Below are 23,844 nucleotides of genomic sequence, written 5' to 3'. Positions count from 1 at the left end.
CTGTTGTGTCACAAATAAGTGAGCATAGGATGTGTTGTCGTGAGGGTCAGCTGTAGATAATTCAGTTCCTTTTTTCCAGGAAAAAAAGAATAATTCTCCCCTTTTGCAATTTTGTGTTTAAGCTCAGTAACTGTTAACTGAACTTTAATCTTTAAAAGTGAAATGTTGCCTTTGTGCAAGGCTTGAATCTCCTGTAACAAAGGGCACACAAATGCTCTTGCTGTGTCTTTGTGATGGGTGTATAATGGATGTGGTGTTTGTACTTTTTTCCTGCATCTTAGGCACAGGCTTGAGAAATTGGTAGAAAAGTTTAAAATGTAACTGTAACCGGCCTTCTGCTGGAGGTTACTTCCCAACAGCTGTGAAGATGGAACAATGTGCAGCGCTGGGCCTTCAGCCACCTTGCTGCAAGGCATGGCAGGCTGCATTAAACTGTTTCTTCTAATGTTTTAACCTGGGCCACCAGGTTTTGTATTGAAGCAGCTCGCAACAGTCTTACCTAGATGCTCCTTGATTTCTGTTGAGATCAGAATCCCTCTTGCTGCCTAAACTGCCTGAGCATGAATTTCTCAAGTGCTTTCCAGAATGGTTTTGGTGATGTCTATGCTCACAAATCTCAGGTGCTCACTTAGAAAGGTTTGTCACCAATAACTAGTACAAGACATGAAAGACGAAGGTCTAGTGATTGTGGTGACTGTGGGGTAAGACAAAGGAGCACAAGGCTCTGGTGGGAAAGGTTGATGTAATCTCCATGACAGAACCATTTTGTAAGCAGCTATGAACTGTATTAAGAAAAGATAGGCACCACCCACGCGTTTCATTCGCTGGCCTTACAACATTAGCATCCTGACCACCAAATTTTATCTGGCAGTGGCTTCTCTCTGCTGGGAGGTTTGCTGCTGCTTGCTCATGCTCGATGTGCTAGCGCAGAATTGGAGATGCTCTGACTGGAACCTCACCGTAATAAGAGGTCTCCTCCTGGTCTTTGTCTGGCTGGGGCAGTAAGAGAAGTGACTTAAATGAGATCTGTCTGAATCGGGGAGGAAGAGTAAGGTTCATTTGACATTTTGGGACTTTACAGAGAATACTGATGTCTGACAATCTCACTCATGACTAATTGGATTGTTGGCACTGTTGGGAACCAATGAGCTGGTTATTCTTGTGTGTTTTACAAAAGAGCATTATAGTTGGCTCAAATGGGTGGAGTGATTGAGGTTTTGAGGATTTTCAGACAGGACTGTCCCACCACAATTCCTATAACTCAGAGGCAGCTGCCTTTTCTGATAGAGTGATGATGTATGTAGCAGGTACTTTATTTTTTGGATGCTGAATGTGTGGTGATTTTTGCATGGCTTGTTGATACACTGAAGGTTTCAGAGCAGTTTGTCTGGAAAAGACTGTACTGCAGTGGCTCTCAAAAAAGGATTGTAAAAATCTCATTTTGGCATGCGCTTGCTTTTTTATGCCATCAAGAAGAGCAGCTTGGATCTACCAAGTGCATTCCAAGGCTTTGAATGATTTTATACAGGCAGCCTGTACAGTGCAGCAGTTATAAAAGAAGAGCAACAACTCAGCAAAAGAAGGAATTCTGAGAAGTTTTATTTGGTTCTGAAATCTATTGTCTAGCCTGTGAGTGGAAATAGTACGTTATTGGGCTCTCTAGGTGAAATGGGATTAAATAGCCTTGGGCTATTCTACCTCCAGCATCACTGATGAGACTGCCCAGGATAGCGGGAGAGTTTGTTGTTGAGGAGACTGATCCTGATGGAGCCATTGGCTCTGTAGGTGAGCACTCACAGACCTGGGTTCCTTGGTTGTCTTCTGTCTCTTCCTAAGTTTTTAGTTACTAGCAAAAAGTTAGAAGTATGGTGCTTTAATTTGAAATAAACATTATTAAGTAAAAAGCCTTGAGAGATCTTACATTTGGGGTGGGTTCCTGAGCTTTGATGGAGGTTCCTATGTGCATCTGCTCCATACTAAAGACACATACTGTATTCAGTGTGGGTGGCTGGACATGCCCGTGGGGGTTCAGGCATTGTTTCACTTTCTCTGCTCTGCACAGGGGCTGTCATTTGCTGATCCCTTTCATCAGAGAGTGTTGGAATACATGTGGATGACAACTCAACATAGGAACACTTTCCATGCAATGGCTAATGCTAATGTGATCATTCTGTGACCACAGCCTGGCTCCTGTGAGATCTGTAACCTCAGGGTCCCTGTGTGACAATTGTCACCCTCGCCTTAATAGTCTTGAATGGGCAGAGGAGATGTAGGTGGCCTGGAGTAATCCTTTCCTTCAGAGGCTGGGACGCATTAGAGCTGAGATTGGACTTTATTATACCAAGTCAAGCCTTTTCTCTTCCATTTTCCCGAGCTGTAGTCCCACAGGCACATGGAGGGGACGCCTTTGTTGTGTTTGCAGTGATGCTGCATTCCTCTCTGTCTGCATGCTTGCTCACTGCGTTGTTATTGTGTGATGATTAGAAACACTGTCCTGTGGTTTGGGACTTTTTTTTTTTTTTCCAGCAGTGGTTTGAGCACTTGGCAACAATCAGGCTCTCTTCCTGGGTTTGTTCTGTTCATCTTTGCAGTAATTTATGTAAAACTAAATATTTAATTCTGGCACATTTTGATGCTTGTGTAAAAGGTACTGTAAAATGTCCTCGTGGAGGCAACTGGTGAATGGACATCCATCAGCCTGAAGCCTCCAGTGTCGAAGGTGACAACAGCAATTAACAACCATCTCCTCTCTGTTAATTCATATTGTGCTACTTATGACTTTTCTTGATGGCTTTGCCCCCATGAGTCATGTTGGGCTATGCCCCAGTGAGTTGCATGCCGTTTTTTAGTTGGGCTTAAATTTTGGCTTTGCCAACTCTGTTTCTTTCAGTAAGTCAAGGCTTCTTCAGTCTTGCCTGCATACAGCTGTTCTGCTGGATGACCTCGGAGGACCTAAATCAGGTTAATGCGTTAAAATGTTGTCTTGAAGTCCCACAAAGCAAAAGCACTGCCGCCTCTGTACCAGAAGTTGCCAGTACAGTCATCTTCAACCGAACAAGTTCTCTTCAGCTGATAAAGTTCTAAGTTCTTCCCAGCACATAAAGATTTTGGTTTACTTTATTTGGCCCAGGGGGGTACAAGACATGCAACAGCAGCATCTGCTTGAGCAGGGCCACAGCCAGCAGCAGATAAACTTGTGAACTGAGCTCCCATTTCAAGGTGTGATCGGTTGTTTCTTGGCGTGTAGTCAGTGCCTGTCCTCAGGGCATTACAAGGGTTATGGAATGAGCATGTGGTTCTTCAGGAAGACTCTGCAAAGTGTAATGTGCCATCAGATTTTTCTGATTGTTCAGTAAATTGTGGTGTATTGTTAAGAGGTCGTATCTGACCATGGCGTTAACATTCAAGTACATCCCTGCATTGCTGGAGCTACTGGTATTTCTGAAATGAAAAAAGAGGCAGTCAAGGAGCGACCTGGCTTTGAAGGTAAAATTCAACACTGCTCTGTAATTGCAGCCTCTCCTTGCTGTGGCACTGATGGCAAACGTGGGCTTGATAGTAGACACCACGTATCTGCAGCCCTGCAGGGAGAGCTGCCCGTTGGCTCTCAGTCTGCATCTCCAGCACTTGTCGAAATTTAAATGAGTGAGGACACCACATCCATAAATAATGCTTAACTTTGTAACTCTGGCAGCTGCCTCTTATCTTCAGAGCCACACTGGCTTGTCTGCCGCAGAGCTGCCTCCTGAAACCATTCACTTTTCCTTTTATAGTAGCCGGATGGTATTTTAATGCGGTGTTCGGAATGACTGCGTAACTTGGTCTAGTGCTAAGGTTTAGAAGCTTTACGCTGTAGATAAACTTGGGAAAAAAGGCTGCATGGACATGAAAGGCTGCAGTTGTGTTCGCAGGTCTGGGTTTGTTGTCCAGACCAGCTGCCTATGTCTTTATCAAGAATGAGATGGTGCATTAATGGAGCTAGCAGCAGTTAATGCATTTCCAGAGAAATCATGGTGTATCTGTGGAGGGTGAAGACAGCATTTAGTAACAGTGAGCTGGCCAAGTCCACTTCGTTTAGCAAATCAAATGCGGTGGTAAGGACCCTTCGAAAAGACATTTGACTACGGGAGCAAGAGAGCCATCAGTGGTGTCTGGGATGATCAGAGTATTTGATTCAGGTCTGTCTTGAATGCTGGGCATCTCTGTGCAGCCACAGTATTCTTCTTCCTAATAAGGTAAAATACAGCAGGCACACAGATGAAATGAGGGGAAAAAAGATTTTAATGGCCACAGAATAATAACACAGGCTAGGGGTTGCTGTTGTCCTTCCCCAAGTGCCCCTCAACTCCAGACTCTAGCATTTTCTTCATATATTATTACGTGGAATTTTGCAGTTCTCCTACTGAGGTAGGGAAGTTTCATAAGCCACACTTCAGATATTTAAAAGAAAAAAAAACCCAAACATGATAAATATTAAATGGCTTAGCTGATGTTTGATAGGAAACACACAGCCAATGCAGGAGCAGAGCACTTCAGTAAAATCTCTGTGGAGAACTTGGGAGTTGTTAAAAATCTTCATCTTGATCCTTCTTGTAATCTGAGCATCATCTTAATCTGTGCAAGGCACTGCCCTTCTGGGCTGTGTCTGTCTTCCTGCTTCTATCTAAATAATTCAAAGAATTCAGTTTTTCCCCATTTCCGCTTACTGCAAGTCTCCAAGGCCATTAGTTGAAGCACGTACCTCTCTCGTATCCATTCAGCATCTTGGCTGGTGGTACCCACTCCCCCTTTGCATCACGCCAGAGGTGAGCCCTGTGTCTGAGCCCCTCAGCCGTCCCCACCGTGTTTCCATCCTGTTTGTTCTGTGTGTCAGGCTGGTGTCTGCCACCTCCTTCTCTGTTTTTCACCAGTCTCTGTACTCTCCCACATTCTTCATCGAATGAGGAAAAACTCATTATCAAAGTAAATACATCTGTTAGTGAGTCCTCTTTTACATTGCTCCAGAAAATAGTTTTTTCGATGATGTTTCCAATTTAGTTCTGATGGTATTTCTTAAGTAAATGACTTTGCAAAAAGACGTCGGTTTAGCAGATTTTTGTAGCTTTCAGCCATTTGTGACCAAGGACATTTTATCCCTAAGGGTGGGTTAGTTAATTCATTCACACTTCCGGAAGAAACCTGATGTGAAATTGGCCAACAGAATGGAAATAAAACATGTGAGAAAACTTCTTGGGCAACAAGTGACCTGATTCTTTCCTCCCTTTAATTTTGAAAGTTGTTAGGAGCTAGTTGTCTGATGTGATGTCACCATAAATATGACTTGTGTTTAATTTAATGTGTATTCATAATTGTAACTGGAAAATGGTTGTCTTAAAAACCAGAGAACTGAAGGGGACTGGGTTGTATTCCGGGGGGGGCCTGCAAGCAGATGTTGTGGAGCACAAAAAAAGAGGCATGTTATTTCCTGCCCCTATAGCACTCTTCTATCTTGTGACAGCAAGACTTGGAATGCAAACGTTTTTTTAAGTCCCTCCACACTGCCCTAAGTATCCCTAGTTCCTTGGGGTCTGCTAAAATTCTATGTAATGCCAAGATATTTTGAAAATTTTAATTTGAAAGGTTTTATAGGATGTAATGTGCCATCATACCTTTGCTTAAATGGCTATATGCTATTTAGCAAATGAGTGTTACAGGCAGGTGGTTACGTGGCTATGGCTGGACACCGTTGAACTGTTCCATGATGTGCAGAGCACTCAAATTGCAATTGCATCTGTGAAGCTCTTTTTGTTCTGCATAAATATGTGCAGCTATAGGTCCATGTGAAATCAGCTAATGATTAGTTAGAAAAGCGTTTATGCAATTCAGGTTAATTTGCTAACCAAAATATTCAGTCTCCTGAAAACCTGCTATGGCAGAAAAAAGCAGAGGGTAATAAGCATTGAACTGTGGTTTTAGTATGACAGTAAAGCAGGAGAAGACAGTCCAGGTCTTCTGTCTGCCTTTGCTGAGGGCTGGGCAGCCTCGCTTTGTCCTTTGTCTCAGATGTTCATCATCCCCGGGTCTGTTCTGGCTCAATTAACCAACCTAGAGAAAGTCCTTGGAGTGGAGGGAGAGTTGGGTTTGTGTCCTTTTGCTAAGCTCAGTAGAAGTCTAGTAAACACCAGTATTGTGCTGTGTGGAGAACGGGGGAGAGGCGGAAACCCTTGCCCAGGAGCGGTGGGGTAGGCGCATGTCTTCGTTCCGGTGGCATGAAGCCATTAGACTTTTTTTTTTCCATGTCATGAAGTGTCACTTCACCTTGACCTCCTTCACCTGGGATGAATTTCTTGCTGGTGAATAGAAGCCACTTGGCATGTTCGTGAATAACTATCACAAGGTGGTTATTTTGGACAATAAACTGTGCTGCGTAAGTGGCTTAGGCTTGGAGAGAACATTTAATTTTTGGCATGGTAACAGTTAATTGGCAGAGACACAAGATGGAGAAGCCTTGTGGAGCAGACCTTAATGAGGGGAAAAAAGTACTTCATTACAGCAAAGAGTTGAGCGATGTTTCATTAGCTTATGTGCTAGTAGTGGTACTGTCTAATGCCTTTTTCAGACCATTATAAAGAGAAAAGGAATGGAGTTTCAGGGCCAAATGGCATAACATTACCTAAGATGTTTAAAAAACAAAAACAAACAAAAAAAACCCAAACCAAAAACCCAAAGGAAAAGATCATAGTTGTAACTAATCACGAGCATTTAACAGACTGAAAATCTTAAGAGGAGAAAAAGTGGGAGAGAAAATAATGAATAGCGTGAAGAAAGTGGAATGAAAATTTTCAGTCCTGAAGTATGAGGACAGGGACACTTAATGGCATAGAAAGTAGCAAAACTGCTGGAAGCACCTACATATGCCAAACCCCATTAGCTTAGGAGACTCGTCACCACAGGTTATTAGCATCAGGAGCTTAGCAGGGCTCCTTTGAAGACCTGGTATGTTGATGAGTGTATTCAGAGTTAACAGATAAATATTAATAGAATAAAACTGAAACCCCACAAAGCTTTTAAGAGCCAAGCAAGCGTCTCTGCTTCAGGACATGAGGGCAACCTGTCAGTGTAGAACTTCAAAAGAAACTGTTTCATGGGATTAAGTTTCTCATTTTTCCCTTCAAAATGCAAGGACCAGCTGTGCTTGGTGACAGAATACAGATTAGATGAGACTAGTGGTTTTATCAGACTGGTGTCCTGCATGTGTTTCTTCATGGGATACAGCATCCTTCCTTTATTAGAAAGACTAGAGTCCATCGACGTTGGGTCTTTTTTTAACCTGTTTTCATTATGTTTTCACGTTATTATATGATTATATGCCCTAACTTTCCCACAAAGTAGTGCATGGGAGATGATGCTGAGATCTGGCTGAACAGAGCTCACGTCTCTGAGGATCTCCCAGACCTGCAGACCTTCTTGGCTGCCAACGTACACCTGAACACCTGGGGAACCCATCACTCGTGTGCCAGAGATGGTCATTCTGCTGCTCTCTGCCACCATGAAACTTCTTGTGCCTTAGCTGCATTCGTGCTATTTATTTGGCACTAAAGTCTGGGAGAAGAGGAAGACGTTTGAATTTCAAGATTTCTGAGCAAAGTCCAAAATCATGACTTTAAGAAGGCAGATGCTGATTTGCCATGGACTACTCTGCCCATAACGGACGTCCCCACCCCAGCTGCCCTTCCTATCATCAAATCCATTCTTGACTCTTTAAAGATTTCCTTTAATTGTGTCTCATTACTGAAAAGATGCTTTAATTTCACAGAGTCCCTTTTGTTGCTTAAGTTTAGGCTAAACGCATGTGACAAGTTTCATAGGAATGGAAAAAGCCATTCCTGGGTTAGCAAGTCTGCTCTTCCCACATGGGATGTAGTTTTGGTACAGTTGCTTGGAATATGGGCTCTTTCTATATAATGCCAATCTGCATAAATTTAGTTTGATTTCTTCTCAGCTTAAGGCTGTTCTTCAGTACCTGGAGGAGGAGGAGGCGTAGAAGCTCCATGGCTGGACAGGTTCTGTTGCACAGACTTTGCTTCTACGGCTGTAACAGCCAAGTTGTGACGAGAAATAATTTCTCTTTGAGGAAGCTTGCCAAAACCCCAGCCTGCAGTGAAGATGATGATACACTGGCAGAACAAGTTTTTCTACAGTAGTGTCTTCTGCTTGGGAAGGGCCCACGGAAAGGCAGGATTTGGCTTGTAAAAGGTCAAGTGCTATTTGTGGTGATGTGTTGGACTTCACGGTGGAGTGCTGGTACGTTGTGCCTGTAAAGTGGTGAGCAAATTTCTCTAAACGTAGCCTACAGGTTCCTCCTCAGGTCAGGTCACACATCTACTTCTTGTGCCACTGAGTGACCTATTCATTTATTTCTGTACCAGTTTCAATGTGAAAATGTGGATTGAGTGGGATCTCGGTCCGTGCTTTTGATAGGACAGACTCTGGGTGAAGTGTTTGAAACCTTTGCCATCAGCAAATTTGGCTGCCCGGTGACTGATGGTCTGCAGCTGTTTATGGTGGCCTCGTGACCGTGTGATGTGAGCACCTTTCGGGGAGTGTGATGGATGCGTCCCTTCTCTCACCCTTCCCTTCACGGGGAGAACCGAGAACCACAGGCTCATTTTCTGGAAGAGTTTTATTTCAGGAAGAGAGGGTGGGTATTTTTCTTTCTTGATGTGTTACAGATGACACTTTCTAACCATGCTGTCTAGACCAGAAGGCTTTGACTTCAGTCTTTTCAGGAAGATGATGCTTGTAACCACATGACTCCACAGCTGAGACAGAAAACAGCTAACAAGATTTCGTTGGTTTAGTTTGGGTTTGGCTGTAACCTGGTGCTTTTTATGAAAAGTATGACCGCAGCATATCACATATTCAGCTACAATATGACAATATTATAGACAGGGACTTGCAAAGTGTCTTTAAAAATAAATAGCAGGCAGGCTTCAGTCTGTGATGGGGATGATGGGTCCCCATCTGTCCTCTTCCAAGTCCTGCCTATCACTAGCTGAGGTATAATAGGTGGGTCCTCAACACCCACGGAAGACGTTTTTGTTTCACGTTTTCCACTTCATTTTCCCCATTTACATGCATCTAACAACAGGAGGACACAAGTCAGGAGGGAGCAGGTTGCCGGAGCATGCAGACACCACCTGTTATTTCCGGGGAGTCGTGTCGGCACAGGAACAGCCTGAGCCGTCTCAGTGGGAACGTAGGCAAGAGAGGGAGCAGTGTAAGGATGAATGCATTAACTCGTGACAAAGACTGCAATATTAAAAATGTTTTTATTTAAAAAAATAATATATTTTTATTTAAAAAATAACTAGTGATTAATGGTTTCATATTTGCTAGAGTAGCAGGTAAGCTAGTAGCTCTGAAGGGCTTTCTTGTCAACCTGATGATACCCTGATGCAGGAAGACTGTCTCACTGGACAAAGCCATTGATTTGACTTCTCCTGTTGTGGCTGGGATTTTTTGGGAAGGGGGTTGGCATAGTTTGGGAGAGCCCCTGAAAATACCCTCTGAGTCATATAGTCTGGCAGGTTGGAGATGGACCTTTGTCTAAGGAAGGTGATTGTGAAGGTACTGGGAGACTGGTCCTAGAGAAGGGAGAGCACAAGAAAAAATTAAAAACCAGTATTTGATATGTAAAGCTGGAAACTAGTACCAAAAAGAAAAAATGTCTCTCAATCTGAGAACTTTATAACTGATTGAGTGAAAAAATTCTGCAATGCCTTCATGTTTCAGTGTTGTATTGGACAACAATTTGGTATTGTATTGTAGTGACATTCCAGTCTATTTTTTCTCATTGAAAAATCCACCCATAAGTTCTGGAAAACATCATTGACACTTGCATCTCTTGGATAAAATCCATTGGCAGTACAGCCTGCTGCCTCGGCTCCGGGGTGATGGTGGAATGTTTCTGCCAGGACATGGCAGCCAGCCGGGAAGACAGGAGCCAGCAGTTGTGGGTAGTGCAAGGCTTAGGGCTTGTAGTTTTGTTTTAAGTATATAGTTTGCAGGTACATTTGTAGAGGTAAAACATAAAAATGAGCATTTTCGGGAAGTTTACTGCATTTTTAAAATGAACTTTTTTTTGTAACTGTACTCGCATTTTTCACTCTTCTTCCAATGATGCTTTTAAATATATTTTCCTCCTCTTTAATCAAACATAAAAATCATTAAAAAGAACCTTTTGCAGGCTGGAGTCAGCATGGTGCGTTAATGATTAGAGTTCTCTTAGGAAAAGCAAACATGAGAATGACAGGATTTTAATATGATGCTAAGATAAAATACGAGTATGGAAAATTACATCATAGTTATCCAGCCCGAGTATGATATAATACTCCTTGATGCCAAGATAGGGATTAAGCTAGAGTCTGATATCCTGCAAGAGTACTTTCCTCTGGGTGTTAAGCCTCTGTTTAAAAAAAAAAAAGCTAAGCCTGCCTGTCTCAGCCTATGTCCCGTGACCCAGAGGGGAACCACAAAAGCTGCTTAATCTATCTCCCGCCGCAGGACATGGCTGTGAATGTAAACCAGACGCACGATGTATTCTGTCATAAATAGAAAGCCAGAAGGAAACCATAATTCTGCGTCCACACACACATGTGACTTGGGAGCCGCCGAACAGGCTGAAGCTGATGTGAGATAAGAATGAGACACTAAAACCTGCGTTTGGACAACAAGAGGGATTTAGGCCGTGCCTAAGCCAGCAATTTATAGGTTTTAATCTATTTTTTTCAAATCCAGAAACGTTTTCCCAACTTTGGTGGTGAACTGTAGAGGGGATGCTGTGTGCCAGCAGGTTTTGTGTGCAGTGCTACTATACTTCATCACCATCCTCCTCGTTTTCTGCTCTTTCCCTGATTTAGCTGTGCTTCACAGCTACGTGTCTCTCCCTTCAGACGCTGCTCCCTCTCAGGCAGGAGGGACAGACCCAACGAGCCACCCTCGGCAGCTGTCTCCTGGCTGTACAACGACAAACCCAAGCTGAAGCCACCTGACATAGGGTGTTTTTTCAGCCCTCATGGAGCAGTAACAGTGTTGGAGATAGGAAAATTGGATTTTAATAGTATTTTAGCAGTAGCTACTTGCCCAACGCTAGCACTCTTAGTAGCTGGCAGCCTTAAGCCCTATTCAAATAAAAGTATATTTTGAGTCTGTTTTATTTAGTCATGTGTTTCATGACTGCTGCAGAGATCGTCACCAGGATGCCCATGTGTGCTGTTTTCAATTGACTGCGTGTCCAAGGTTTACTGAGGGTGGGAGATTGGCGGCTGTTCCTGCTCGTTAGACCCCTTCATGAGATACAAATCAAGTGCGTTTGGAGAGCTTGAATAGCTCTTGGTTTTGCTTGTTCTAATCTCAGATAAATCCTATTCCTGGTAGTGGCAGCTCTTCACACTGGCTAAGCATTGCTAATATTTTTCTTCTTTTTATTTTTTTTAGAAAAATGTGGATTTTTTTAGAATAGAAACTGATTTATTGTGTAACTTATGCACACAGCGTAATTTTGTTGAATAGATACTGTGAGTCAAATAAGAAAACAAATACACTTTTTTCCTGATTTCCCACCCCCCCACCCCCCCCCGTTTGAAAATTATATATATTGCTCAAACCCACAGAATTGATTGAAAGAGGGAGGGAGGCATCATCAGATGATGTTAGGTAAATACCATAGGCAAAAATTCAGTAGATATTAAAATGTGGTGGTTTTCCTCTGAGTCATCCCAGAATAAGACATTTGTGTTACAGTAAGTACAGATGTAATTATGAAGCCAGATTTTACCTTAAGAGAATAAATGGGGAAATGGGAATGGCTGATAAGGATTTTGAAACAGACATCAAATGATAACAAAGATCAAATCCTGTGTATGATGATAGCTCACAGAATTATTTTTTTTTTGTAGGATATCAACAGGTTCCTGGGATTTAGTGCCAAATCCCTGAGCAGAAATGCCAATTGATTCATCGGGTAATGCACTGAAATTTATTCCACATATTAAAAGAAAAACAAACAAAGCCCCCATAGAACCACTAAAAATATATATACAGATTTGATTTTTGGAGGGATTTCCTGAAGAGGAAGAATCTTAGTGTTGCCTTTCCATGCACCCCCACCCCAAATATTTCATTGGAAGCACCTTTCATCCTTGTATAGAAATTATAGGAAGTCTATCAAAGGCCCTGAGGGAGAAGGGGATATTTCCTTTCTTCCTGTGTTCGTATCTTATTTCCTGAAGAGAAGAGGAATCTGTTTCTATTATACACAATCAGAAAACGTTAAGTATTTTGTGATGCCCGGCTTTACTGAAATGACTTTATTCCTGCCTTTGTGTTTTACACCAAGTCTTGCAGACTTCACAGTCAGAAAGAAATTTTTCTTGTCATCCTGGAATTACTCAAATTGGTGGTTTTTTCTAAGTATTTGTCGACAGGGATCTGAAAGGAGAGCATTGCTTGTTTTCTTCCTAGAGGGCAGGAAACCCCCACGCACACATGTGTTCATGCACGTGTTACGGAAGAGCTGGTGGGTCACGAGGAGAGAAAGAATCCATAGGTAGTTTCTACAGCTGTATCAAGATCATTTGTATTTTAACAAATAAATTTCTGGGGGCTATTGTAAGTTCTTATGGGGAAGTTCACAAGGAGAGTTGCTTGCAAAGCCAGACTTTTGGGGATGGGTGAGTTTTGCATTTGTAGGGAGCACAGGTGCTGGCAATGGGTGTGTCCAGTGTGAGCAAATAACACTGATTATGTCCAGGTACACACACACACAGGCTCTAGGGGAAATGCTGAAAAACTGGAGGAGGAAAGGACTGTGGCTAACAAGGCAACAAGTCTTCTAGCTAACAGCAAAGCAACAAGTCATTGGTGTCTTCTAACAAATCTATTCTAGATCCAACAAATTTTCCAGAGGTGTGCTTGAGAAATGGCATTTAAACAGCCAGTTTTCAAGTACTTGCAGCTTTTAGAAAATCTGGGAGTGGGTACACTGACCTCGCTCCCGTGTCTGTGGTGTTGTCTGGTGAAAAACTGGGATTTAATGGCATAATGCTGACAGAAAGTAGTTGAAGGTGTAACAACATGTTGACCAACTGAGTCGTTCAGCATCTCTTTATGGATGTTTCATAGATTTGCATAATCCTGAAGAAATAGGATAAGGGTTGCACACTGTCACAGTTAATAAACTTTATGGAGGGTTAATCTCATTAGAGCTTTAATTCAGTTTGGTGCTTATGCTTACTCTCCAGTTCTATTTTGTAAGTCTGCTTCTCATTAACTCAGTCTGTACTTAAGAACTGGGATCCAAAAACCCAGCTCTAGGTGCCCAGACCCGTCATAAGCTGCATTTTTTTTTTACAATAGTGACCCAAAATAGATTGCTGCTGCCCAATATGCATGCATTAAAGGGCATTTTTTTCTGTGCAAAATGCTCTTTGGGTTTTTCTGCCTCACTTTTCTAGAGAGGAGTGTGCAGTGCCTCCTACGCTTGGGAGGTAGTAGTGATGGAGTGATGCTCAGCATCCCTCCTGAGCAAACTCAGTGGCTGTTAAGATGTAATATTAATTGCTTTTTTTATGAACTGGTCATAAGAGCTCCTGTACCCAGATATCCATCACCCAGCCTTTCTGTTCTGTTTGTCCAGGATCAGTTTATCTCGTCCTTTGCATTAGCAGTGAGGGAAGATGGGCAGACCTCTCAATGAGCTAAGATGTTTAAAGTCTTTAGAGATCTGTAGCTGTCTCTCAAACACCACTTGGGAATCATTTCTTACCCAGAAGTGATCAGCACATCAATATAGCGCACTTTCTAAGCGCTTTGCTTGGCTTCTTTCTCATTTTCTGAGTGTACGTGTAGAGTGATGCACTGCACATAAATGGTTATTTATTTTCTGCAGGCTTTTTTAAAACAAAATGTTAGTGGAAGTGTTTATGCTAGTTACAAGAGCCCTTCATGCTATGTTTTTGTTTGGGTCAAAAATGTTTAAAGTTGAATGTTGGAGCCCGGTTGCTGTTCCAGATACAGTCAACGGTTTGTTTGGTTTGGATGGAGTAACTGTGGGGAGAGGATCTGGCTTTTGTATTTCAGTATCACTCTGGATCTCGCTGGAGTTAGTGGGGTCCATACTCCAGTAAATGCTCATCGTGGCGATGGAAGCATTTGATTAAAACCACATAGCTTCCCACAGCATCTCGATGGTTTTTCCTGCAGCAGGGTCTGTTTGTCTTCTGCTCCCCGGGACGTGCAATCACCGGGATATTGTTGCAGTTACTGGTGCAGTAAACTGGTGCTCCTTGCCTTTCAAAGCCTTTTGACATTTGTTTCCACCCATCTCCATTCCTATGTCCATCCATACTCCAGGCTTTATTTATTCCCCATAGTCTGACAGACTTATAGATACTTGAGGTTTTGTTATTGGAGTTGAGCTATTGCTCGCCCTTGCACATCTGTTAGCGAGTCGGCAATATAGACACTGAATCCAGTAAGGATCATGGGTTGCACGCTGGGGAGATGATGTGAAAATGGCTCTAAAAGGTTACCTGGGCATCTGCCAGGAGGGCAGAGCACCAGGGTGGCCCTCAGAGCCTGCAGTGGTGCTGGGGGGAAAGGAGGTGGAGAAGGATGAAGACCTGTCCGGTGGTATGTGGGCATCTCTCCCCCGTGCGCCTGGCTGAGTCATCTGTTGGTTTTACGTGGAGATGGGTCCAAAAGCAGGGCAGAGCTTGGCGCATCTTCTGTACTGGGCTGTGTCAAGAAGGTGAAATCAAGAGCTGTGTTTGATAAGGGTACCGTAAATTAAGCCTTCCTTGAGCACCAAACCCAGCCAGCCATGTAAATAGAAAGTGGACTGAGCTCAGTTTGGTTGTGATGGACCACCTTGCTGGCAGCCTGCGCTCGCTTCAGGATGTGTTTTTGGGATAGAAGGGTCCCCATTGGATTACGTGCTGTACGTATACATATCTTAAGTGCTGGTGTTGCCCCTACACCAGCCAGTGCCTTAGTACGCTGTTGGGGTCAAAGTGCGGGAGGTACCTCCTGGTTTTGGCTCCAGGACCAAGTCCGGAGTCCAGAAGATCTGTGACATTGCAGTGCCAGCGCAGACTTTGCACAAACATGGGCCCGAGTTCTACTGTTTCTGGCAGCCCTGCATCTCCAAGAAGGTCCGGGGAGACATGCAGGGGAAAGAAAGTTCGAAAAGAAATTGGAAGCACACAGTGAATTTTTGAGAGTTGGTGCATCCAGCACACAACTGTACAGCAAAGGGGCCCAGCTGCTTGTGCAGCACTACAGATGTGGCAGTCCTAGCTTTTTTTGGTATTTAAAGCTGCAAAGTTCAACTGGCAGCTTGTAGGATGAAATTGCTCCCTTAGATTTAATTTAAAAAAAAAACCACAAAGACAAATTGTGTCAGGGTGAGTAAAAAATTGCTGGGTGAACCAGGGTTTTGGGAAGTGAAAAGGGTGCTTTAATCTTGGTTATCTATGTGTATGCTGTGGTTTCTGAATATGCAGCACAGTGGAAGAAACCATCATTCTGGCATTTATTAAAAATATTTTTTTTTCTTTCCTAAGAGCTATACTGGCTCTGGTCATCCTTCCCCCCCCCCGGCTTTAACAGCAGCCAACAGAAACAGTGCAAAAAAAAGTATATTAAAATACCACTATTTACATCATCACATACAGCTTTTTTCTCTTCATGAGTTTTTGCTCTTCATGAGTCATTGGTTCTGTGAGAGAAGATGGTATGGGACTGTCTAATGCAAAGATGGTATTGTTATAGCAAAGAAGCCTATAAAATTCAAGTTTCATAGATAATAATAACTAAAAAATACTGATTTTTTTTTTTAATTCGATTGCAACCAGCAGAACTATTTTAGGGAAAGGGAAGAAATTTTTTTATTATTTTTTTTTAAGCAGACATACTATTTAGATTGTTAATGCCTCTTGGTTTTGTTTGATGGTTTGGGGGGGGGGGGTTGTTTTTTGGTTTTTTTTTTTACTTGACACACTTGTTTTTCCATTTTCCATTTATAAACTGGGGGAGGGGGGGGGGGGGAGTTGTAATCCTTTTGCTTTTCCTGAATTATCAGGGTACCATCAAATATTTTGAATAATGCCAGCAGAAAAAGACCTTTACTCAGTTTCCCATCTCAGTTGAGTGCAGAATAGCAGGAGTAAGAAATCCTGACCCTGGGGTGGGGAGCGGTGGTGATGTAGGGACAGCAGCAGGCAGAAGATGCGCTCCTGTATGTTTAGAGAGTTTGTAATCTTATGAATTAAGAATCTACTGAGCACATACAAATGTGTTTTACAGAGGCTTTTAATTTGAGCAAATTTGGTTTTCTTAGATTATATCTTTTGCCGCCTCTAAAACACAGGCTGTTGCTGCCGAAACTCTTTAAGTCCTTGCTCCAAAACACTTCAAAGAGAGATTTTAATTTTTAAGTCTGTCTTCCCCTTGATACTTATGGCAGATGTTTCCAAAGTATATCTATTTTTAAGGTAGCCTGAATCTGATGCCTTTTATGAAAACTTTCAGGCCAATTAATTTGACAATACAGTCTTACAAAGAAACCCAGATATTTTAATCCAGAAGTTGGCCAACCCCAACAAGTAGCATTTCTAGCATATAATAAATAAAATACATATCTTTGCAAGCCTGCTAAGCAGGAAACCTATTGATTAAAACCTTGCCTTCAGATTATTTCCTGAATTGCCAAGTTAAAAAGTGCATTTAAGATAGATCTTGTTTTCAAGCCGGCAATATTTTTGCATGTGTGCAAGATGTTGCGCTCGCTTTGATGCCAGAGAGATTTGCTTTGGTGTTGCAGGAGCTATTTTTATTTTGCTTTGTGAGTGAAATAAAAATGGTTTGATGAGTGCCACAGTGTTCCAGATCTGCCTAAATGTCATGTAATGACACTTACAGAAGAGACAAGAAGCTGTAGGTGACTACCTGAAGACAATCCATATGTAATATTTCCTATACATTTCAGACAATATTCACATTTAATGTATGTAGGATAATAAAGACAGGAATAAATATATACCCGAATAACTATAGGAGCAAATGTTCAAGCACTTATTTGAAATGCCATGCTGCATAGGAGTGGATGTAAGTGCATGGTGCAATCCTTCCTTGAGTCACAAGCCAGAGTGCCTGGAGTGTCGCACAACAGGTCGTGACGTGAGCAGCAGGAATGGCGGGGCAGGCTGAGCACCCTTTACCCTGCCATGCCTCTGCAGCTTTACCCTGTTGAACAGAAAAAGAAAAAGCAAAACATATGGAAAAGGACAAACAGCTGTACAGGGTGGGGTTTGTTTATTTTTTTTATATTTCAAGGGTTTTATGGACTAGTGGTTTTTTGAGCTGTCTGCATGGTGGCATATGGCAATGCAAGGTGAATGGCTTAAATAAAAAATATAAGTGGAAAACTTGTTTTCAAAGCGGGCTATTCCAACAATTTGGAGCGAAATGTGAAATCGTACTCTTGAAATTGCAGCAGCTCCTTAATTTGAAAAGAAATAATATTCACTGATGATCTTCATGTTAGGTAGGTTGAGATTTGTTTAGGATAGTGAGGGGCTTTATTTATAATGTAACATCATCCAGGATCTATTCTAAAGAAAAAGTAATTTATTTAAATGGAAAAAAAAAACCCAAAACTTGAGTCATATGAAATAGGTTAATGTTTTTGCTGATACGTTTTAAATTAATGTTGCAAGAAGGCAAAGTGCTGTCTTCAAATCTTCAAGCTAATTAAAAATGCCTCATTTTAGAAAGCTGCTGCCGGTTGGGTGCTGCAGCCTTCGGGTGCCGTGGATGTTGGATGCTGGGGACTTCATTCCCAGTGCTGGTGGACGTTGCTCCTCATGAGCAGGTCCATCAGGGGTGGGGAGCTAAGCTTGGAGAGCCCCTTTTGGTGGGACTCCATAGCACCCAGCAGCACTGGAGCAACTTGGGTGTCCAAAGTCAGATTTTTAGCTCTGTGTGTGGTGGAAATCCTGTGAGGAGACTGCGAGTATCTGGCAAAGCAAGCATCCCAGTTTCGGCACCGCAGCATTTCATCGTCTGGGGAGCGTGCAGGGTGCAGCGCTGTTTTTCACACCACCACAAGTCTGCTCTGATGGCACATCTGTTGAGGAATTCTCCAGATTTGTTGGTAAAACAGAGAGAAGAAATTGGCTCAAGGAGCCAATAAATTTGCAAATGAAATCTACGTATGTGTGTGCTCTGCTCTGCCCTGTCTATATTCTCTGTATGTTGCTTTACTGAGAGTTTCCTATCAGGTCTTACAATACAGCCATCACTTCTAAAAATAAATATTGAAGAATCTGAGACCTGGGCTGTTGATTGTGGTTTTGAGTCCCAAGCGTAGCAAGGAAAGCAGCTCTCCGTGGGTTGCCCTTGCCATGTAGCTGAGGTGGAAGAGCCATGGCTTACAGCCCGCCCTGCACATCCCTGGAGGAAACTGGGCGATGCAGGCATGGTGCAGGCTTAATGATGTCCTCATCTATTTTAGAAAAAAGGAGGATGATTCAGCAAAGACCTGCACATCCCCTGTAGCCTCTAATAAAAGGGGGAAAGAAAAGTATTGCAATATAAACCCATATGTGACGGTATAGAGGAAACGATGCTGCTGTTTGTAGTCTTTAAATAGAAATGGTTTTCCTTTCTAATTGCATGCCTTTGTGTTGGAGCAGTTAATTGGGCTGCTTTACGCTAGGACAAAGCATGATGACAGCGAGAAACATTCCTGGGTCTTGGCCTTGGTTTTTCCCCAGAGACTGAATTTTTCTGGTGTGACAGTGGCACTGATTGTTTTCCAGCTTTATCCAATCAAATAAGATGAGATGGAGCATGGAGTGAGAGAATTGGTCTTTAAATTTTCTATTAGTCACTGAATTATTCCCCCACATTTTGAGAAAATGTGAAAAATAAAAACGACAGAAAAAAAACCTTCAACCCTCCCATGCTGCTTGTAATACAAACAGCCAAAAAAACCCTCCCCAAAACCTTTTCTTCAGTAAAGGGAACAAAAAACAAGTTACTGGAGACTAGACCTGTTTGGATTGCTAAATGCCAGCTGCTTTCCAACACTTGTTGGATAGCTCAGACATTTCAAGAGCTCACCCTTAGTCTTTAAAAGTGCTATTTTGGTTCTGCGCTACAAATCCTTTTGGTCCTGTTGCTCATCTGTTTTCATGGTATGCTTGGTTTTGGTTTGTAGCAATGCTTTTTTGGGGCAAGCAAGCAATTCTTTCTTAACTGTTGTGATATTTTGTAATTGTCCTTGCAACGTGGCTTATCTGACTTTTTTATTCCCCCCAAGCAACAGTTAGCAGCGTACAGAGGCTTAGGTACAATGTGAGCTCACGAGCATCTGCAGTTGTGGACCACATTGCTGCCTTCTCCTGTTCCAAGTTGAGAGGGCGAGAAGGCGACACGGTGTACTGGATTAATTGCACATTAAGAGCAAAATGTTGGCAGAACAGCTTGTGTTCGCACTAAAAAAATGCTCTCATAAAGAATTAAAGGGAAGAGAGGTGGGAACAAGCTAATTGAAGAGAAATGATGCTACGTGAGCATTATTCTTTTGGTTTGGGTCAGTGAAATAAGGCCGTTCAGATGATGTCCCTTGAAGGGAGGGTTCTTGGGAAGGACTACAAGACAAAGTGTGACAAGCCACTGATTCGTTGTAGTTCAAGGTCTCAATGAAATAATTGCGTGAACCTTCTGTTTCCTTGTTTATTCTTCTACAGTGGCTAAAATGAACTGAAGTTTAACAGTTACAGCTGGTGTCATAAGATTTTAAGTGACTAGTATGTACCAAAGCGCTGCAATAAAACTCAAGGTAATAGTTTAAACCAAGGAAGAATCACAGGCAGCAAGAACAAAGGTAGCCCTTAAATATGAATTATGGCTTTAGGGTTACGTATGTTGGTGCCTGTCCCAAAGCACACGTGTCTGGGAAGGTGCAGCCCAGGCACCCTCCCTGGATCTTGGTTGTCATCACTGTTGTGGCCGTGAGCACTGTGGTAGGACTGGCCTTTCTTCCAGAGGTTTTATTCCTCTTGCCAGGAGAGCTGTTGGAGGAGCAGTCAGTCTGCCTGCCCTGATTTGTAGCTCATGTTGGCAGTACCTGGGAAACAAAGTTTTTAGTAACGCTCACAGATTTACTGTAGGGGGTTTAGCCTGCCCTTTTGTAACCCTTCTGCTGGTACCAGGCGCTGCCTGCCCAGCGTGTGCTTTCATGTCACTTGTTGTCGTTGCTGTGCAATGTCCACCCACCGTTCTTTCTCCCTGAATAAACTCTTCAATGATCTTGGTGAAGTTAAATATGTATTTTTAAATTTTTTAATATATTTTTAATATTTGTATAGGTTTTATTTTCTTTTCACTGATGGGATTTGTGGTGTGATCTCATGCATCATCTGCTTGAATGCACCAAAAGAAACCAAGCCAAAGTCAGGGGGCACGTCGCATGGCCCTGGGATTGCAACCAACACCCAATGGCATCAGGGCCATTGGCATATGCAGCGTAAATTAAAATAGCGGACAAAAGCTTTGGCAAGGGAGAAATATGAAAATCGGATGTGGGAGCTTGAGAAGCAAACCCTGTCTTAGTGGCAGGCATCACTTCCAATCAGCTTTTTTCATTTCCCTTTCAGGCTGTGACAGTGCGAAACTCCATGGCTAAATCGCTGTACAGCGCCCTGTTCGACTGGATAGTGTTCAGAATTAACCACGCACTTCTCAACTCAAAGGACGTGGAAGAAAGCACCAAGGTAACATCTTGCCAGCTCTTTTGGCTGTAGTCTTGTGTTTTTAAAATAGGTAACTACGGGATAAAACATTACCCAAGCACATCACTTAACATGAAGTTAATTTTTCCTCGGTTAATACTTTAGACTGAGTACATCGCTACTTTAAGTGGCATTTGCTGAGCCGGGAAGGGTGCAGTACCTTGAATAATATATCCCCAAAGCAGCTGGGGAAGAGGTTTTGTTGTAGCCACAAAAGCCTGTTCCCACACCCCCTCCAGGAGCCATGCCAAATAATTTTCCTCCTTGTGTGTGAAATATAGGACCGTATAAAAATGAGGGGGGGGAAAAAGGGAAGCCGTGCTAACTGGAGGTGTTTTGATGAAGTTGCTCCATGAAAATAAACAAGCTGTGGTGTCCGTAGGTACTGAGGTAGCACATCTACAACAAGCAGAAAAGTGAGATTAGGGGGGAAAAACGTCCCGGTGGGAAGAGCAAAGCCAGTGCGGTGCTGACCCGCTTTCCCGAGGAATTGATGGAAAGGATGACGTGACGCTTCCTGCAGTAGCAGGGGCTGGATGCCGCGACCCAGGACATCCTCTCCCAAATCTTTCCTGCATTCATCCGTGCTCATTGGGAGCATGTGTTGGGAGGGGGCTGACCCCCAGAAGCATGGCTGTACGGATGCACCCATGCACACGTGTACCTGCATCTTGCCAGCTACCCTGGGCCAGCAATGGGGGGTGGCAGGAGGGCAGGTTCAGGGGGGTTGTACATCTGAGCTGAAGCTGCAGCTGCCAAAAGGAGGATAGTTTTGCAAAGTGCTAACATGACGTTTGAATTATGTTGTAGGACCAAAGTTGCAGAGGCTTGCAGTGTAGTTGGTCCTTTATGTAACTGCATAGAAATGCTTGCGGAGCCTAATTATAGACTGGCAATAAATACATGCATATAAAAGTTGGTAATATGCTTTTCTGACAAGAAAGGTTGTTAAAGCGAATAACATCCAGTGTGTCTTATGACTGCACATGCTTCCTTCCCCTCTGTTTAATATTTTACCCAAAATGTTGTGTTCTTTCCTGATGTTTTTTTGCAAGTCATCAAAAGTTTTGTCTGGGCTGTCAAGAAAAAAAATCAAATTCTGTTCATGTATTTGGCAAAGCAGAAAAGGTGGATTTGTTTTGACAAGGAAATGCATCTCAAATACAGATTCATTTTTAATGATCCACTGACAGTTAAAAAACATCTGTTCCATGAGATTTAAATACAAAATCAGACTAGGATGCTATTGTTGGCTTAGTCAACATGTCTGTAATAGCAGGGAACAACAGTAGGTGTTTACGGGCCATTAAACTTTCGTTGCCAACCCCAAATCTCAGCAGGTAAGAGCCAGAACAGCCCAAATTTGTGCTGTTTGCCAGCATTGCCGCTGCATATTAACCCTCTGCTTTCTCCAGCCAAGAATGCTGTGCAGCGTAACCACTTTCACCCTGCCCATCTCCTTATATCGTCTCACAAATTCACAATTCACAGTTTTCTAACCCATTCTTTTTGCCCAGGGTCGCACAGTGTAGCCATAAGGTGCAGGTCAGGCAGCAGGCGCCTGAGCGGTGCTGCCCTGCGCGAGGGATGCACTCAGCATCCGGTGCTGCAGGAGCGTCAGGCTCCCCCTGGCAGAGGGGTCCAGCGAAGCGGTGCTGGGCTGTATGTCAGCCAGGTTTGCTGAAACAGGAAGGTAGTGCACAAAATACTGAGAAATATATATTTCTAGAGACGGGAGTGTAATTAGTTTTCTCTTCAGAGTTCTCTATGAACGTTGATTGATTTTTCACAAGTCACTCCAGAATCATGAAAATGCACGAATCGTGCCCGTTCTATGGGTAGGGAGGTTAAAGAAGAGAGTGTACGTGTGTTGCACAGAGCTGCCAAGAGCGGCTTCGTTAAACATTGACTAGCTAATTTTCTGTCAAGTTGTTCCAGAGTCACCTCCTCACCCCCGTTTTTTTAGCCCCTGACTTGGGTCCTTCCAGCACAGAGGGAGGAGAAGCGCCTACCTGGACTGGGCAGGGCTGGGAATACCTGCTCCTTTGCTCTTGAGGAATGATGTCACTGCCATTGAGTGGCCAAGGACATCCCAGGCGCTGAGACACCAGCCAGCAGTTACCACTCTTCTCTGCCCTAAAAGAACCAAGTTGATGCTGATGAATTTGTTTTTTCCAACCACTTCATAATCCTCTTGAAATCCTTTTCAGCTTGTGCTTGAAGAACCCCCAGATGAGGATATAGGTTCTTCTTAATCTCCCATGTGTGGTCTTGAGGTTACGCAACACCAACGAGTAGCTGGAAGGTAGACTGGAGCAGGGGCATCTCTGGACCCTGGGAATAGGTCCTTGCTGCAAGGCAGGATCTCAGCACTTGGATGATGTCTACTTGCTGGCATCTACCAGCTTCCTTAAAAAAAATCTTCTAAATGCACAGAGTCTCTAATTTATGAAAGAAAAATACAATCTTGCACCTCACCACAAAACGTTGCTGACTTCTGAGTTTGCAGTGGGTGAGCAGTATGACTCACCCTGCAGCAACTGTCCTCACTTAATCCCAGCCCACGCTTGCCACCAATATTCCTCTGACATTTAAGAAATCTTCTGAAATAATCCTGTAGGTTGTAAAGGTTCAGGGTGTTAGATGGTGGATTTTTGGCAGAAGGCTTTCTTATATGACAGTTGTGTTTTGCAGAGGTAAAATAAGACTCAAAACCATCGGAATTCTGAGTATATATGGGAGAACTGCGCCTGAAGTTGATGAGAAAAATTAATATGAAAATATATCTCTTTGTGAGTGTAAATTTTTATTTCATTGGTCATGCTCAGCTGTCCTATAAAAACATTCATGGACACCTGTGCGACCTTCACAGACATTGGCTTGACCAGAGCTACCCTTCATCTGGTTGCGGTAGCGCAGGGTTTTGACGTGAAGGCTGGAGGTTGCAGAAGACAATAAATACTTACGGATGCACGTACAGCATCCGCGCGATCCCAGGTTTGCT

The 23,844-nt window shown here is 43.0% G+C and overlaps 1 protein-coding gene across 10 annotated transcripts in view; it reads left to right on the top strand.

The window, feature by feature from the left end:
* Positions 1-23,844, top strand: part of MYO9A (myosin IXA) — a 183,430-nt gene that overhangs the window by 86,343 nt on the left and 73,243 nt on the right. For all 10 annotated transcript variants that reach the window (XM_040601411.1, XM_040601416.1, XM_040601417.1 and 7 more), the window contains one exon: positions 20,706-20,822. In XM_040601411.1, the coding sequence (XP_040457345.1) occupies positions 20,706-20,822 (117 nt within the window). The remainder of the gene's footprint in view (positions 1-20,705; positions 20,823-23,844) is intronic.

Source organism: Falco naumanni, chromosome 7 (genome assembly GCF_017639655.2).
Source record: "Falco naumanni isolate bFalNau1 chromosome 7, bFalNau1.pat, whole genome shotgun sequence".
NCBI classification, from domain to species: domain Eukaryota; kingdom Metazoa; phylum Chordata; class Aves; order Falconiformes; family Falconidae; genus Falco; species Falco naumanni.
This window is presented reverse-complemented; position numbering and strand designations above follow the sequence as displayed.